This window comes from Bos indicus, chromosome 7 (assembly GCF_029378745.1).
Source record: "Bos indicus isolate NIAB-ARS_2022 breed Sahiwal x Tharparkar chromosome 7, NIAB-ARS_B.indTharparkar_mat_pri_1.0, whole genome shotgun sequence".
NCBI classification, from domain to species: domain Eukaryota; kingdom Metazoa; phylum Chordata; class Mammalia; order Artiodactyla; family Bovidae; genus Bos; species Bos indicus.
The window spans coordinates 8928552-8948271 of NC_091766.1; the positions used below are offsets into that span (position 1 = coordinate 8928552).

The 19720-nt window shown below is 38.0% G+C and overlaps 1 protein-coding gene across 1 annotated transcript; it reads left to right on the forward strand.

Moving 5' to 3' along the window:
* Positions 1 to 14196: 14196 nt before the first annotated feature.
* On the forward strand, positions 14197 to 15165 carry LOC139183947 (olfactory receptor 7A17-like). The gene has a single exon (XM_070792248.1). The coding sequence runs from the start codon at positions 14197 to 14199 to the stop codon at positions 15163 to 15165; it is 969 nt and encodes a 322-aa protein (XP_070648349.1).
* Positions 15166 to 19720: the final 4555 nt, after the last annotated feature.

Below are 19720 nucleotides of genomic sequence, written 5' to 3' on the forward strand. Positions count from 1 at the left end.
CCCTAACTAAAATGAAGCACATATTTATACCTGATTTTAACTATGCAAATTATTTTTTCCTGTGTATGTAAGATTGGTGTCCATATATAAAGGGGTTTATCATTGGTGTGAAGGATTGTTTGGGGTAATTATATTTTATATTGAATTATCTTTCTTCTTCTACTTAAAAACTTACATTGTTAGCTACAAATATGATTCCTTCCATTTTCTAAATGAAATATTTCCCAATTCTAAATTTTATCATAACCACTAAAAGATGTTGAATAAAGAGTATAAATATCATGTATATATATGTTTATTTCAAAAGTCCAGCTCACTAGGGAGCTTAAATTCTTTCTGATCTTGTGATTCACAGTCACAGATTTTTGAACAAACAGACATTTCCTTTTAACCAGCTATGATTACCTGGAACACATGTACACCAGTGGTGGACTCATGTCAATGTATGGCAAAACCACTATAATATTGTAAAGTAATTAGCCTCCAATTAAAATAAATAAATTTATATTTTAAAAAAACAACCTCAATGGAATCACTTTTTAGTACGGTTATATGAAATAGACTTGAATAATTGAGAAATTATTTAGTTCAGTTCAGTTCAGTTCAGTCGCTCAGTTGTGTCCGACTCTTTGAAACCCCGTGAACTGCAGCATGCCAGGCCTCCCTGTTCATCACCAACTCCCGGAGTTCACTCAAACTCATGCCCTTCGGGTCGGTGATGTCATTCAGCCATCTCATCCTCTGTCATCCCCTTCTTCTCCTGCCTCCAATCCCTTCCAGTATCAGAGTCTTTTCCAATGAGTCAGCTCTTTGCGAGTAATTATTAATGGTATTCAAATATCAGAACAAATGCCTAAAATGAGAAGCCATACATCACTATAATTTCACTCAGTTCTATTCATTTGGATTATTTTATCAGTTTGTTGCTGCATAACAAGTTGTCCTAAAAGCAAATGGTTTAGCATAATGTCTTTACTGTCCATTAGGAATACACTATGGGGATTTGATCTGAGTTCTGATAACCTCTTTTTCATGTGTCTACTGTCAGTTGTCTGGCTCTATTTTTGTGTTTCAAAGTCTCCTCCATGATGGTGAGTGCAGTTATAGTGTTCTTCTGTTTTGAGCCATTTTATGCTAATTTCTTCTTTTTGTATACAAAGGTTAGTCTTTAGTTTACAAGAAAAAAAAAAAAAAACTGAAATGTTATTTCAGTATCAGTTCAGTCAGTTCAGTTCAGTTGCTCAGTCGTGTCCGACTCTTTGCAACCCCATGAATTGCAGCACACCAGGCCTCCCTGTCCATCACTAACTCCCAGAGTTCACACAGACTCATGTCCATCGAGTCAGTGATGCCATCCAGCCATCTCATCCTCTGCCGACCCCTTCTCCTCCTGCCCCTAATCCCTCCCAGCATCAGAGTCTTTTCCAAAGAGTCAACTCTTCGCATGAGGTGGCCAAAGTACTGGAGTTTAAGCTTCAGCATCATTCCTTCCAAAGAAATCGCAGGGCTGTTCTTCAGAATGGACTGGTTGGCTTTCCTTGCTGTCCAAGGGACTGTCAAGAGTCTTCTCCAACATCACAGTTCAAAAGCATCAGTTCTTAAGCACTCAGCCTTCTTCGCAGTCCAACTCTCACATCCATACATGAACACAGGAAAAACCATCGCCTTGACTAGACGAACCTTTGTTGGCAAAGTAATGTCTCTGCTTTTGAATATGCTATCTAGGTTGGTCATAACTTTCCTTCCAAGGAGCAAGCGTCTTTCCATTTCATGGCTGCAGTCTCCATCTGCAGTGATTTTGGAGCCAAAAAAAAAAAAAAAAAAATAAAGTCTGACACTGTTTCCACTGTTTCCCCATCTATTTCCCATGAAGTGATGGGACCGGATGCCATGATCTTCGTTTTCTGAATGTTGAGCTTTAAGCCAACTTTTTCACTCTCCACTTGCACTTTCATCAAGAGGCTTTTGAGTTCCTCTTCACTTTCTGCCATAAGGGTGGTGTCATCTGCATATCTGAGGTTATTGATATTTCTCCCTGCCATCTTGATTCCAGCTTGTGCTTCTTCCAGTCTAGCGTTTCTCATAATGTGCTCTGCATATAAGTTAAATAAGCCAGGTGACAATGTACAGCCTTGGCGTACTCCTTTTCCTATTTGGAACCAGTCTGTTGTTCCGTGTCCAGTTCTAACTGTTGCTTCCTGACCTGCATACAAATTTCTCAAGAGGCAGATCAGGTGGTCTGATATTCCCATCTCTTTCAGAATTTTCCACAGTTTATTGTGATCCACACAGCCAAAGGCTTTGGCATAGTCAATAAAACAGAAATAGATGTCTTTCTGAAACTCTCTTGCTTCTTCCATGATCCAGTGGATGTTGGCAATTTGATCTCTGGTTCCTCTGCCTTTTCTAAAACCAGCTTGAACATCATGAAGTTCACGGTTCACATATTGCTGAAGCCTGGCTTAGGGAATTTTGAGCATTACTTTACTAGTGTGTGAGATGAGTGCAATTGTGTGGTAGTTTGAGCCTTCTTTGGCATTGCCTTTCTTTGGGATTGGAATGAAAACTGATCTTTTCTAGTCCTGTGGCCACTGCTGAGTTTTCCAAGTTTGCTGACATCTTAAGTGCAACAAATGGTATCAAATGTTAATTTCTTTATTTTAATTTCACTATTCATATATCCATATATAACACATTGCTTTCTTCCTTGTTTAAAGAGATGTCTCCCAGTTTTATGTGTGACTCAACCACATGGATTTTCCTTATTACCCTGTACCATGTAAAACCAGAACTTTTAAACTCTCATGCCTTCAAGAGTAATTATATGCAATAAACTGCCAGGTTTTAAAGTATCCTATTTGCTGAATTTGAAAAAATTGGCTGTACTTACTACCTGGCTCATTTTTTAATAGTTCAAATGCACAACAAATTTTAATTTCTTTGAAAAGTTATTGTTAATAATGTAATTGACTTGAGTCTCAGGTATTCTTACTTCAGAAGAAAAGTTGAGATGACAAATCCAAACTTCACATGGATGCTGTGAAAAATGAATGAAATGTATAGAAACACTTTGCTGAGTCCTTTCTTTTAGAAAAGTCGTTTCTGTTAGAAACATCATTGGCTTTTCCAATCTAAGTTCAGGGTTAGATGTATATATATGTATATATGTGCCTACATCTGTATACACCTTTCTCTGAAATAAATACCTCACACTTGTATGCACATGCCTACAGTCTCACTTGGAATCCCATCCAAATTGAAAATAAACTTGAGAGGAAGTTTGAGGGATGGAAGTGAAAAGAACAGATGCTTGAAATAACAGAAAATAGAAAGAATTTAGAAATTTTGGCAGAAAGCTTTTAAGCAGAATGTGTGTCCGTAATATTAATAATGATTTACGTTTCTCATCATAAATCCTCAAAGACCTCACAGTTAGAAACATATTTATGTTTAGGCAATGAGAAATTCTCTCTAGCAGCTAATAAGTTTGAATACCTCAAAAAGGACTCAATCGTCTCCTGTTTAAGGTAGGATTTCACCACAAAATACCTTTAGATAAGGGAAGCTCACTGATTGAATCGAAAGGTTTAAACTCAGCTCCAAGAACAATATCTGATTGGACACATATCTGTATTGGATTCTTATTGCCCTAGCAGGAGACACAGTTTCCATCCCTGGTTTGGGAAGACTCCTTGGAGGAGGCCATGGCAACTTACTCCAGCATTCTTGCCTCGAGAACCACCATGGACAGAGGAACCTGGAGGGCTACAGTACCTGGGGTCTCAAAGAGTCAGACACCACTGAAGTGACTTAGCATGCATGTATGCTCTTGTAACAAATTACCACACTAGTGGCTTAAAACAAATACCTGTCTTAAAGTTCTATAACAAATTACCATGCTAGTGGCTTAAAACATATATGTATCTTAAAACTCTTCAAAAGTCGGAAGTCTCACTGAGCTAAAATTATGATATCTGCAGGACTGAGATCCTCCTGAACACTCCAGAGGACAATGTGTTTTGGTTGCTGTTTTACTTTTAGTGGCCACCAGCATTCCTTGGTTCATGATCTTTCCTCCATCTTCAAACCCAGGTGCAGAGCATGAAAAATATCTATGTGTATACCTGTGGCGGATTAATTTTGATATTTGGCAAAACTAATACAATTATGTAAAGTTTAAAAATAAAATAAAATTTAAAAAAAAAAGAAAAGAAAAATATCTATGTGACTCTAATTCTTCCTTTCTCTTCCGCATTTAGAGGATCACTGTGATTACATTATTCCAAGCTGAATATCCATGCTAATCTGATATCAAGATCAATGATTATCCACTTTATTCCATTTGCTAATATAATCTCAGGCTTCTCTGTTATCTCAGCTGGTAAAGAATCTGCCTGCAATGCAGGAGATCCTGGTTAAATTCCTGGGTTGGGAAGATCCCCTGGAGAAGGGATAGGCTACCCACTAGAGTATCTTCCTTGCCACCTAGATAGGATATTCAAAAGGTCTTGAGAATGGGGTGTGGTTACCTTTTGAGTATCTTATTCTGCCTACTAAAGTGTCTTTTCTCAGATATATATCATTTGATGTCACTCAAAAGTTCTTTGTAAAAAGATTACTTTAACAGGAGGATAACTACCATATGTTATTTTTTTATGGTTTTGTACCATATATCAACATGAATTGGTCATAGGTATACATGTGTCCCACCCTTCCTGAACCCATCTCCCACCTCCCTCCCCACTCTATCCCTCTGGGTTGTCCCAGAGCCCTGGCTTTGGGTGATCTGCTTCATGAATTGATCTTGCACTGGTCATTGTTTTACATGTGGTAATGTACATATTTCAATGCTATTCTCTCAAACCATCCCACCCTTGAATTCTCCCACTAAAAAAATCAAACAGAATTTACCACTGCTCACAAAGTGAGTGAGATGTTCAAAATTACATACATGGAAGATTCTTGATGAAGACCTAAAACTGTTTATATCTGAATCTAACAGAATCATTTTCTTGCTACCCAGAGAAGGACCTGCAGCTTCAAGAACATATAGGACATTATCAGAAATACAGAGTCCCTGGTACCTTGAATCAGACCTGCTGAATCATAATCTGCATTTGAATTATATCCTTGGTACTTTTTAAGAATAGTCAACTTAGGAAAGTGCTGGACTAGAATAAGTTTTATTCCTTTTCAATGATTGTATTTGAGGCAGAATAATTATTTGTATTAGATGCTGTCCTATGCATTGCATGTGTAGGATCCCTTTAGACAATGAAAAACATGACAGGCTGCAAAGTCATCTCTGATTGAGAATCACTGCCATAGAACTTGTAAACTAAAAGTGTTCTTATAATCAAGACTCCCAATCAAGATTTTATTGGTTTATACTTTTGAGCAGAACATTAAACCCCTCTGTGTCTCATATTGGTAATGGAGAAGGATGTACATAAGATTACATCACAGAATGAACTAGTATAAAAATTAAAGTGGACAGTCCCTATAATGTGCTAAGTTTGGTCATGGTGTTTGTGCTGTGCTGTGCTTAGTTGCTCAGTCATGTGTAACTCTTTGTGATCCCCATGGACTATAGTCTGTCAGGCTCCTCTGTCCATGGTGATTCTCCAAGCAAGTGTATACTGAAGTGGGTTGCCATACTCTCTTCCAGGGGATCTTCCCAACCGAGGGATCAAACCCAGGTCTCACACATTGAAGGCAAATTCTTTACTGTCTGAGCCTGTACGTGTATAATAATATCTAAATTTTCAGAATTTAATAACAGAAACACTTTCTTGCTACCTAGACAAGGATATACAGTGTTAAGAACACATAAGATCTTGTTAGAAATGCAGAGTTCCTGGTACCTTGAATCAGACCTGCTGAATCATAGTTTTTATTTCAACTATAGTTCTTGGTAATTTTTAAGAATAGTGAACTTTGAAAAATGCTGGACTAGAATAAATTTTATACCTATTCACTGGTGGTATTTGAGGCAGTATAGTTATAAGTATTGGATACCGTCCTATGCGTTGCATGTGTAGGATATCTTTCAGTTCATTTCAGTTCAGTTCAGTTGCTCAGTCATGTCTGACTCTTTGCAACCCCATGAATCACAGAACGCCAGGCCTCCCTGTCCATCACAATCTCCTGGAGCTCACTCAAACTCACGTCCATTGAGTCGGTGATGCCATCCAGCCATCTCATCCTCTGTCGTCCCCTTTTTCTCCTGCTCCCAATCCCTCCCAGCGTCAGAGTCTTTTCCAATTAGTCAACTCTTCGCATGAGATGGCCAATGTACTGGAGTTTCAGCTTTAGCATCATTCCTTCCAAAGAACACCCAGTACTGATCTCCTTTAGAATGGAATGGTTGGATCTCCTTGCAGTTCATGGGACTCTCAAGAGTCTTCTCCAACACCATAGTTGAAAAGCATCAATTCTTTGGTGCTCAGCTTTCTTCACAGTCCAACTCTCACATCCATACATGACCACTGGAAAAATCACAGCTTTGACTAGACAGATTTGTTGGCAAAGTAATGTCTCTGCTTTTCATTATGCTATCTAGGTTGGACAAACTTTCCTTCCAAGGAGTAAGCGTCTTTTGATTTCATGGCTGTAATCACCATCTGCAGTGATTTTGGAGCCCCAGAAAAATAAAGTCTGACACTGTTTCCACTATTTCCCCATCTATTTCCCATGAAGTGATGGGGCCAGATGCCATGATCTTCGTTTTCTGAATGTTGAGCTTTAAGCCAACTTTTTCACTCTCCTCTTTAACTTTCATCAAGAGGCTTTTTAGTTCCTCTTCACTTTCTGCCATAAAGGTAAACCCTGAAAAATATCACCTGCTGCAAAGTCACCTCTGATTGCAAATCACTGCCATAGAATTTATGAACTAAAAGCATTCTGACAATCAAGACATCCAATCCAGAATCCATCCCTTTCTTGGTCATACCTTGGAGCAGAGCATTAAACCCCTCTGTGTCTTATTTCTATAATGCAGAATGAAGGCATAATATACAAGAAGACTATATCACAGCATGAACTTCCATAAAAATTAAAGCAGACAGTCCATATAATGTACTGTTAGATTATAGTGTATAAAATATCTGTATTTATCTCATAATTAAAAACATAATGAAGTACTAAAAGACAGCTCTTAACTTCTGATAAAAATCCTAACTGATAAAAATCCTAACTGAGTTGGCAATAATGTCAGGGAGCCAAGGAGTGTAGTGCCTAAGGTTTTATGTGAAAGGACAAAGTTGTCACACTCAAAAAATATTTTTTAGAACTATCAGTAATTATGTGTTCACCACTATGAAAACTTGAAAGATCTGAGGGACTTAATTAAGTGAGAATTCTTAACCTTAGACTTTGAGGAAACTTTAGCTCAGACTTGGATAAGTTGCTGGGACAGTTTAGACGTCTGGACACAGGAGAATTAAGGAGAAGGAGTAATAAAAACAAAATTCACCTGCCTTGTAAACTGATCTCTAAGGAACAAAGAATGAACTGGAAAATTTTCCTTTGTTTCAGAACCCCTCTCCCCCAGGAAAATCAGGTACAAAGTATGGGTGTTAAGCAGAAAGGTGCCTACTGAGAAGCCAGGTGAGCTATAAAATCTCTCTGCTGTGGTCCCCTCAACCTGAGAAATCTTGTATGCCACAGAACATGTTTCCTTTGAAAACCTGAGTTTGGCTGGGAAACCAGTTCTTTACTCCCTCATGCTGTCTTTAGGGACAGAGCTTCAGTCTCTATTATCAACTCTCCAGGAGGCATTTGAACTTTCACATAAAGACCTTTACTTCAGTTCCCATCTAGGTGAGTCTGAGAGCCCAGTAGACAATGTAGGAGAGAAATAGAATGCAAATCTTGAACATTTATCTGCGGTAACCTGTGATTGAGTCCAGCCTAACTCAGATACCAGAGAGTAGTGTGGTAGTTTTCTATCCTGATTATTGTGTGTGCATGCTCGTTCACTCAGCCATATTCGACTCTTTGCAAACCCATGGACTGTAGCCTGCAAGACTCCTCTGTCCATGGAATTCTTCAGGCAAGAATACTGGAGTCGGTTGCCATTTCCCGCTTCAGGGGATCTTCCCAACTCAGAGATTGAACCTGAGTCTTTTGCATCTCCTGCATTGGTAGTAGATTCTTTCTTTATCACTAGCAACACTCAGGAAACCCTAATTCATAATTAAATGCATTTACTTAGGACTAAAAGAGGAGCAAGGGCTTTGCAGATGGCACTAGAGGTAAAGAGCCTGCTTGATAATGCAGGAGACATAAGACACATGGATTCTATCCCTGGGTTAGGAAGATCCCCTGGAGGAGGGCATGGCAACCCACTTCAGGAATCTTGCCTGGAGAGTCCCATGGACAGAGGAGCCTGGTGTGCTACAGTCCATAGGCTTGCAAAGGGTCAGACACAACAGAGCGATTGAGCAGGCACACAAAAGATAAGCAAACATTGACCTCAGTAAGGTAAGGCTCAGTGTTGCCAATTAAATGATAAAAATGGAAGTCCAAATCAAAGAGAGAATGGGAGGCTTAAAGCATTTCCAGTAAAATTTGAATATAAGCCTAATGACAATAAGAAGTAACAAGAGTAGAGAAATAAGTTATTAGATGTGGACAGATGTACAGTGAAGTAAGGATTTTTTAAAGATGGTTCATATTTGACTGTTTCCATGTTAATAAGTAAGATCTGAACCAAGGGCTTCATGAAAATATATCCCTGCAAACATGTATGCGATGGCTGATTCATGTTGACATAGGGCAGAAACCAATAGAATATTGTAAACTAATCATCCTCCAATTAAAAATAAATAAATTTAAAAAGATTCTTGACAGATAGTACCTTCTCTTTGTTGTAATGTTCAGTCACTCAGTCGTGTCTGCCTCTGTAACCCTATGAACTGTAGTCTGCCATCTCCTCTGTCCATGGGGTTCTCCAAGCAAGAATAATGGAGTGGGTTCCCATTTCTCCTCCAGGGGATCATTCCCATCCAGGGATCAAATCCACATTTCCTGTGTCTCCTGCATTGCAGGCAGATTCTTTACCCACTGGGCAATTGGGAAAGACCTTTGCTGAAAAGTTTTATATGCATTCTAATATAGAAAGAGTTGGAAATGACTGAACACACACATACACATATATATTTATCTCTGTGTTATATATTTACTCTGTTGATCAAAAATTGTCTGTGAGAACCATTTGTATGCTGCAGTTGGAGTGTTTTAATTCCTGTCTTTGTTCACATTATTCAAAATAAATTACAGGCTTTATTTTCTTTCCACAAAACGCTTGCCATTTAGTTATTTTATGTATATGTAGATGTATTTGTGAGAATGTTTGGTAATTTATAAAATTTATGTGGTCAGTCAGTCATATGGTGTTCTCTCCATTGCTTTTTACATTTTTATTGAAAAAATTGAGCTGTCCCTGTAATATTCTTCACTTGACAATACTTGCTTTAAAAACATACGTGATTGTTTTCCTGCATATTTTTTAGTTCTAATTAATCACTTATTATGGGCTTCCTAGGTGATGCTAGTGGTAAAGAACCCACCTGCCAATGCAGGAGACATAAGAGAAATAGTTGGATCCCTGGGTCTGGAAGATCCCCTGGAGGAGGGCATGGCAATCTATTCCAGAATTCATGCCTGGAGAATCCCATGGACAGAGGAGCCTGGTGGGCTGTGGCCCACAGTGTTGCAAAGAGATGAACATTACTGTAGGAACTTAACACACACACACACACACACACCACCTCCTATTAACAAACATATTTCTAACTTTTACTCTCTTCTTCTGTATTGTTCATTTTAATCTTTTGTGGTTAAATGTATTTCTAAAAGTTGCGTTACCTTTAGACATCATGTAGAAGTCATTTTTTAACCATTTGATTAAATGTTACCCTTGTCTTTCATGAACATATTTGAATCCATCTATCTTTAGTTAAGAAAAAAATTGAACTTGAATACTGCTTCCTCTTTGTATTTAAAATATCTTCTCTTATTTTATTTCCAATTCTTTGGCAATTTAACATTGAATTAGTGGCCAATGTTGTTATCATTAAATTATTACTGTTCAGGTCTTTATGAAACTTAGTTATATTCATTCAATTTTGTTACATTCAGTTATTTTAAAACCACTACCAGTTAACCTAGCTTTATTCTCAGTAACATTGTCCCACATACGCTTGGTTTCTTTTAAACTTTTCTTTCTATATTAGGTACAAACACCTATTCATACACTTTTCTACACGTATGAATAGAATCCTATGCACATACAGATACTCTTAATTCAGTGCAGTCTTTTTTTTTTTTTTTCCTATCTTTTTCTTTACTGGTCAATAATGCCCCAGGGATTTTCTTCCAATCAACTAGTATTCAATGTAATATAGGTTCATTATTTCAATAGCTGTTTAGTTAAGGGGCTGTGCTACTCACACTGCAGACTGTCTTTCCTAATCTTTCTCTTCAAGTTTCTATTATATCATTCCTTCAAAAATATTTGAGATTGTTAAATTTAAACTGTATTTCTAGTCAAGAGCCACTCTGTTTCCCTGGGAACACTGAACAATGCTTGCAGAAATATCTGTCTGTTTCTCTGGGAACAGTGGGTGGAGGTCTGGGATGTTCTAGGCATCCTGCAAGACACAGGACAGACCCCACCACAGAGAACAACCTGTCTGAGAATATCAACAGGTGCTGAGACTGAGAAGCCTCTAGTTAAAGAACTTCTGTACTTTTAATATCTGTTACGTTGTTAGGGTGGTTTTCCCAACAGTGTAACATCTGAAATTTCTGTCTGCAAATACAGATAGTGCACCTTTGCTCCCTGTTTCAAAGCACGACTATAAACTGTGCGCAACTCTGTAAGTATTTCCCCAGATGGATGGTTGTGAAAAAGTGTTCTTTTCTTAACTCTTACTGAGCTTGATAAAAAATAGTACCTTGAATTGTCATTTTAATGTGTCGATTTTATTATTATATGCCCATATAATATAAATCTTTTATTGTACCACTACCAGCTTTTGAAATGATTTTTAAGAATTGTTGTTTCTCAGTTGACCTTTTGGAGACTGTTTTGCCATAAAAATGCTTTTTCATTTTACTTAGTTAAATACATTTATCTCATGTTGGATTACTTGCTCTAAGGCAGTTCAGCACACTTGTGGATTTTAGTGTGTAGTTTTCTAGGTATTAACCAAAAAGGACTGGTATATTGGATCGAAAATCCCTCTGATTTATTCGATAATCTAATCTTCTCAAATTGAAGTACAATCTTATATGTATTTAATGAAATCTATAATTGAGAAGTAAATCCTGATTCATTCAATATAAAATAACTGAGAATCTAATATGTGTTATAATTTTCAGGAACATTATATAATATATTCATGTTTATACATTTCCCAATTTAATTATTATTCCATTGGATATCGGTAAATCATTACTATTTTAATATTGTTTGAGTTAGTGTGTGAAACTCCATTCAATTTTTTAAAAATACAATTGCTTTGAGACTAATTTATTCAATTATTTTTCCTGCAATTCTCTTTATTTTGTAACTTCACATATATTTATTTATTTTTAATTTAAATACATTTCTGTTTGCCTGTATGCATGCTAAGTGGCTTCAGTTGTATCTGACTCTGTGACCATATGGACTGTGGCCCACCAGGCTCCTCTGTTCATGGGATTTCCAGGGAAGAATACTCTAGTCCTTGCATTCCCTCCTCCAGGGGATCTTCCTGACCCAGGAATTGAACCTACCTCTCTTATGCCTCCTGCATTGGCAGGAAGGTTTTTTAACCACTAGCACCACCTGGTAAGGCCATGTTTCTATATAAGTGCACATATATTCACATATCTTTCTGAAAGTACAATAGTAATTAGCCTCCAATTAAAATAAATAAATTTATATTAAAAAAAGAAAAGCTATTGGTCAACAATAATAGGAATGAAAAGAGAAAAACAACTACAGATATGTACAGATTGTGATAATAAATGGATATTATGGGGAAAAAAAATAGTGACCATAGCAGTTGAAGTCTTTGATGATTAGGATTTTGCATTGTCATGGTAAAGTAATAGTACAATGAACATCTATTATAATATAACATCTTCAGGCATGAATCCTATGGAAAAATTTATTCAGGACAAAAGGATGGATTGACATTGTGTCAGAGTACAGTTTGAAAAGCCTTTTGCGTGTTGAACAAAGACCAGGATAACATTGGGGTATGCTCATCAGATTTATTTTAAGAATATGACAGTGCTTAAACTCCAAGAATAACAAACACACGATGCCCCATAAGAAAACTGGGAAAGAGCTTGCCTCATTCCCTATAGAACAGTAAAAAATTGGTCAAAGAAATGGAAACGATTTTGGGAAAATGTCTTCTATTGCTTTATATAAAACACATTTAGATTTTGTTGTTTTCCTTTGGATACTCATTTTTGTTGGTGGCTCAGATGGTAAAGCATCTGCCTGCAATGAGGGAGACCTGGGTTCTATCCATGTGTCAAGAAGATCCCCTGGAGAAGGAAATGACAACCCACTCCAGTACTCTTGCCTGGAAAATTCCATGGTTGGAGGAGCCTGGTGGGCTACAGTCCATGGGGTCGCAAAGAGTCAGACACGACTAAGAGACTTCACTTCACTTTATTTACTTTGCCCATTTTTCTTTTGGGGTAGTCAAATATTTCAGGTTTCATTCATTATAAAAGTATAACTGTTCTGTCAAGGTAAACATGTATTTTTCTTTTTGAAAATTATTTTTCCTGGGCATCAAGTAGAGATAACTGGAATTGGAATGTTGCCAAACAAAGGAAGGTTTAATTCATCATGTAGTCTCAGGGACTATTAGAGCTTGTTAAATCTTTTACCCCCTAATGTCTATTTCATTTCCCTCTCTTCTCTCTCCCTCCGCCTCTCTTTCACACACACACACTTATTTTTTTATATTTCTTTAAATACAAAGCTGAAAGTGATCATAAAAATGAACCTCAAGTTTATTGGTCTATGGGTAGTCTGTGAACTGGAATTTCTACCATTTATACATTCTGTAGAAGAAAGATGATCTGACATAATCAGCTTGAGTTATAATGGTATATGGTGTGAGGAGTGTGGTTCTGGGTGAGAAATGTGTGGTAGGAACAAAGCCCAGGAGGACATGGTGTGAGAGTGTGCATGTGTGTGTGTGTGTGTGCGCGCTTGTGTGTGAGCTTGTGCCTTGAGAGCAGTTCTTAAAGCAGAGGCGCTTGGACTCATATATTAAGGTGCCCTATATCACGGATCCCAGACCTCAGTCAGCAGAAGGTACTAAGGATGGGAGATGCTTTAATTCACAGGATGCTTTTGCAACTAAATTCATAAAATGCAAAGAACAAGCATTTTCCTTAGGTCTTTTGTAGCGGCCATTCCCTTGCCATGCACATATTTCTCTTGATATCATACTAGATCTTTCTCTCCCTTTCTTGAGCTCTCTGTTCAACTATCACCTTGTTTGCTGGCCTTACCTGAACACTCAGTACATGAAAATACCTCCTACTACTGTCTTTTATATCTAGCTTTGTTTTCTTCATACCAACTGTTATTACTTGACATATTCTTTTTACACATCATCTTTCACCATCACTGGATTGTGAACACTTTTGTTTTTCAGCACCATCTATTTGTTACCTGTATTTTTTGGAAGGACTTGACAGGTGGCTCAGTGGTAGAGAATCTATCTGGCAATGCAGGAGAGGCAGGTTCAATCCCTGGATTGAGAAGATCACCCGGAGAAGGAAATGGCAACCCATTGCAGTATTCTTGCCTGGGAAATCCCATGGACAGAGGTGCTTGGCAGGCTACATACAGTCTGGGGAGTCTCAAAAGTACCAGATCCGGCTTAGCGACTAAACAATATGTGCTTTTGAACACGGTTGACACTTAATATATATTCTTCAAATGTATGAAAGTATTTCTCATTACTACTGTAGAATGCATGATTTTCTTTGGGAATATGCTGAGAAGGGGTCAAAAATGCCCAGGTAGAGATGAAATGGAACTTTTCTAAACACAAGATATTAAAATTAATTTATTGAGAGCAAAATAGAAATTGCACTATGTGAGTTATGCCAATTTGTATGAAAATTACTCATCTTATTTTCGTTTTTCCTGGTAGTCACCTCCACCACATGGAACCAGGTAACAATACACACTTTTCTGAATTTTTTCTCCTGGGATTCTCAAAAGATCCAAAATTGCAGCCCCTCATCTATGGGCTTTTCCTCTCCATGTACCTGATTGCTGTGTTTGGAAACCTGCTCATCATCCTGGTCACCATCTCTGACTCCCACCTTCACACCCCCATGTACATCTTCCTCTCCAACTTGTCCTTTGTAGACATCTGCTTCACCTCCACCACCATCCCAAAGATACTGCAGAACATCGAGAACCAGAGCAAAGTTATAACCTATGAAGGCTGCCTCGTCCAGGTGTATTTTTACATATTCTTTGCAGGATTAGATGACTTCCTCCTGACAGTGATGGCCTATGATCGCTTTGTGGCCATATGCCACCCCCTGCACTACACAGTCATCATGAACCCACGGCTCTGTGGACTGCTGGTATTGGTGTCCTGGATGATGAGTGCTATGTATTCCTTGTTACAAACTTTAATGGCCTTGCAGCTGACCTTCTGTACAGAGGTGGAAATTCCCCACTTTTTTTGTGAACTCAATCAGATGGTCCAACTTGCCTGTTCTGATACCTTTCTTAATGACATGGTGATGTATTTGGCATCAGTGCTACTAGCTGGTGGGCCATTTGCTGGTATCCTTTACTCTTACTCTAAGATAGTCTCTTCCATACGAAGAATCTCATCAACTCAGGGAAAGTTTAAAGCATTTTCCACTTGTGCATCTCATCTCTCAGTTGTCTTATTATTTTATTGTACGAGCCTAGGAGTGTACCTTAGCTCTGCTGCTACACACAGCTCACACTCAAGTGCAACAGCCTCCATGATGTACACTGTGGTCACACCCATGCTGAACCCATTCATCTACAGTCTGAGGAACAAAGACATAAAGAGGGCTCTGAAGAGAGTCTATGGAATAGTAGCTATAAAAAGGCCAGTTGTCCTGGGGCATATGAAGTGCCCTTGACTGCATTGCTCAGAGCCTGAGAATCAGTAATTGTGACACTTTCCTCAGTGTGGAATAAAAATTGCTCCTTTTACTTATTTCCTTGGATATCCATTTTTACAAAAATTCAACTTTTCTATGCAATCTCGGTTACTCACTTCATTAAACTTTCTTTTCATTCAATCATTTAGGTATTTTTTTTTAAGTTGTGCTTTTTTCTACTTCAAAATTTTCCAAACTTTAAATATGAAATATTTGGGCATTTCTATTTTTTTATGGAGTGACATGGGGAATAATACTTTCTTAAATGACAAATGTCATCCAGAGTGATTTTTGCCTTGCTCTGGAAAAAATTGTCATGAGATATATTACTAATGTAAAAAAGTATACAAGTGAAAACCAAGGTAATTTATATAATTTTATATGGGTTGACTGAATCAGAGGGTGTGAAGCTATGGATAAGGAGGGTTGATTGCGATGTTACAGGCAGATTTTCAATTGCACAAGGTGCCATTGCTCCAAACTCTGCATTATTCAAGGGTCAATTCTTGAATGCATAGTATTCGTATATATCTCATGATCAAAGATGACTCACTAGAGAATTTGACTGCTTATCCAGTCATGGTTCATTTCACAATTTGTGCAAACATGTTTGCTAATATCCTGCTTACCTAGGAGGAAACTGCAATGGAATAACTTTTTAATATAATTATCTGTAATACAATTTTAAAACAGAAGTGAATGCTATCTTTAAATATCAGAATCAATGCATAGAATGAGATTATTGGAGTTGATCTCAGTTCTATACCATTTTTAATTTTATTCAGTTACTTGTTGCTGCATAACCATTCATCCTAACAGTAACTGCTCTAATATGATGTCTTTATTATCAAATGAGATTTAATATTAAGGAGTTGTTCTAATCTCTGCTGGATTTCTCATAAGTCTATGTTTCTCAGTAATTCTATGTGTTGGAACTCTAAAGCTCATCCATGAGGTTGTATGGAGCCATGTAGCAATTCTTTCTTCATTAATATACAATAGTCTACTCCATTTATTTGTGTATTTTAATCTTATACTTATGCATGTGTCCTCAGTGGTGTCTGATCTTTGTGTCCCCATGGACTGTAGCTCATTGGGCTCCTCTGTCTATGGGGTTCTCCAGGCAAGAATACTGGAGTGGGTTTCTCCTTCTGGGGATTTTCTCGATCCTGGGATAGAACCTACATCTCCTGCATCTCCTGCATTGGCAGGTGGATTCTTAACCACTGAGCCCCCTGGGAAGCCCGAATTTTAACCTTATAGATTGTGGGGAAAAGTTTATTATCGGTGACATCAGTATTATGGTGGCAGAAGACACTCCCTTTGTTTCTCCCCTCAATCTACAACTTGTAGATAACATCATTTATAAATAAAGTTTTTTTTTTTTTTCCTACCCAACACATTGGGACACCAGAGATACACACAGTTGTACATCTGAAGGTGAGCGGATTTTTCACATGGAAGAAGTGGAGCCAGGGGAACTGCAGAGGCAGTGATGCTGATCCCAGCCCATGGCTGAGGCAGCTGAGCCTGCAGCCCCAGAGCACCTGGGAGTCCCACTGGGGGTGGTGCGTGTAACCCTGGCCTCGTGGATGCAACGGCACATGCAGCCCCAGGGAACCAGGCATCAGTGGGGGCGGGAGTGGGGCTCAAGCAAGGTCACCCTGCATGTGGCAAGAGCAGCTACCACTCTGGGAGCCCCCAGCAAAGATGCCAGCCACATCAGGGACACTGACAACACCAGGTCACCAGTGATGCTGGAGGCACAAACATTGATGGCAAGGACAATGACAATGCCTTTGGAAGAGGCCATGAAATGCAAAAAATGTAGTTCCTCAAATAGAGCCAGGATAAGCTCATGTGAAACAAACCAAAAACTTGTGCCACAAAGTCACTTAATTAACACATATATGTAGAATTTAGAAAGATGGTAACGATAACCCTGTATGCAAGATAGCAAAAGGGATACTGATGTATAGAACAGTCTTTTGGACTCTGTGGGAGAGGGAGAGGGTGGGATGATTTGGGAGAATGGCTTTGAAATATGCATAATATCATATATGAAATGAAAAAAAAAATAAATGAACTACTCCCCCCCCAAAAAAAAAGAAAAAGAAAAACACAATCTGTTAGCAATCTGTTGAATTGTTAGAATCAAAGTATACAAGGCTTTACCTACATAACAAAACTGTTTGTTCCTTCAAATGCACGGACAGAGGAGCAACCCACTGAGCACCATGAAAAACCACAGTAACATGGAATCACAAAGAGAAAACGACAGTTTTCCATGAACTAATTAAACATCAGGTAAGATTGTGATCAAGCAAGTGGAGAATTCAAGATAGTGTCAGGAAGTAAACTCGCAAAGGCACATCAGTTAGCTGAGGAATAAAAATAATGAACATAAGGAACAGTTTCTAAAATAATAAAAGCCCTCTAACATAAGTAAACAAATTCTGGTGCTGAAGAACTCAGTAATTGAGATGAAGGACGAATTGCAAAGCACTTGAAGTGGAGACCATATGGAGTAGAGAGATATAGTGAGTTCAAAAGTAGAATGATTCAGGTAGATGTGAGGACAGAACTAAGATTTTTTTTTTTTTTAATGAAGATATTCTCTGAGAAACTTCTGACTCTACTAGAACAGGTAAGAAGGATACTGGGTGTCTCAAAAGCAGAAGAGAGAGAGAAAGGATCAGAGAGATTATGTATAGAAATAATAGCTGAGAATTTTCCAAGTCTGGGGAAGGAACCAAATGCACACATCCACAGAGGTATAATAGGACAAATAAATGTTTCAATGCAAAAAACCTTCTCCAACACACACGTATTAAAACTGTCAAAAGTCAATGAACGAAAAGACTTCCCTGGTGGTGCAGTAAGCGAGAATCTGCCTGCTAAGGTGGAAACAGGCACTGGGGGTGATGCCTGGTCTGGAAAGATTCCACACGCCACAAAAACACTAAGCCGGGGCTCCACAACTACTGAGCCTGTACTGTAGAGCCTGTGCTCTGCAGCAAGAGAGGTCACCACAGTGAAGAGTAGCACCCCCCACATCCACAAACAGAGAAAGCCCCCGAAAAGCAAGGAAGACTCAATGTAGTCAGAAATACAGCAAATAAATAAAGAAAAATTTTTAAAAAGTCATTGAAAGAATGATGTTTTTATATACTAATATCTATCTATATCTATATCTATCTATCTATCTATATATATATATATATATGGCAATCAACAAGGACCTAGGGAATTAAAAACAGGGAAATAAACTCAATATCTTGTAATAATCTATACTTGAAAAATAATATAAAAAAGAATATATATATATATATATATATATATAATTTTGCTGTGTACCTGGAACTAATATGAAAATCAAATACATTTCAGTAAAAGTTATTAAAAAGAAAGTTATTAAAGGTATCCAAAAAAAGATGAGCACCCTGCAAAGATACCCAAACTGGGTTATCAACAAATTTCTTAGCACAGACTCCACAGTCCAAGATAGAATGGAATATCATTCTCAAACTATTGTGATATAAAAACTGCTAGCCACGAATCCTCCATCCAACAAAGATATCCTTCAGATATGAAGAGGAAATAAAGGTTCTCCCAGGTAAAGAAAAGCTGAGGGAGTTCAGCACCCAGAACTGTCATATAAGCAAAGTTGAAGTGTTCTCTTCTACTTGAAGTAAGAAGGCAAAAGCACCCAAAACATCAAGCTGATAGGCAGAAACAGAAAACTTAAACTATATATCAGACTAAGTCAACTCAATTAAAATAAATAAATAAAGAATCATATTAAAAGTGGGTAGAGGACCCTCAATAGACATTTTTTCCCAAGGAAGATATACACATGGCCAACAGACACATGAAAAGAGGCTTAACATCATTAATATTCAAAGAAACAGAGACCAAAATCGCAGTGAGGTACACCTTCCACAGTAAGAATGGCTATTATCAAAGAGAAAAAAGCAATAAGTTGATGAGGGCCACATGAGAACAGGAAATGATACACGCATTTCAAAATTTCTTCTTCTGCAATTAACAGAGAAACCAGAACTGCAGCACTTTATATTTGCACATTTTCTCCCCATGTACCAGATCACTGTGCTTATAAACCTGTTTATTATCCTGGTCACCATCTCTGACTCCCACCTCCACATACCCATGTAATTCTTCTTTTCCAATCTGTTCTTTTAAGATATGTTTCACATTCACCACCATCCCATAGAAGGCAAAGCCATAACGTATAGATACAGTTTTACCTACTCTTTGTAGATTTGGACAGCATTGTACTGAACACAAAGACCTATGACCACTTCATGGCCATCTGTCAAACTCTGCACTACCATGTCGCCATGAACACCACGCCGCCCAAACACACTTTGTGGATTGCTGGTTTTTTTGTTTGGTTCCTGAGTGCCATGCATTCTCTGTTACAAAGATTAACAGTGTTGCAACTGTCCTTCTGTATCTTCTTGGAATTCTGCACTTTTCCTGTAAAACCAAATAAGAGGTCCAACTAGTCAAT

Bases quoted from the DNA above. Each gene is read 5' to 3' on its own strand.
- LOC139183947 (XM_070792248.1), top strand. From the start codon at position 14,197: ATGGAACCAGGTAACAATACACACTTTTCTGAATTTTTTCTCCTGGGA.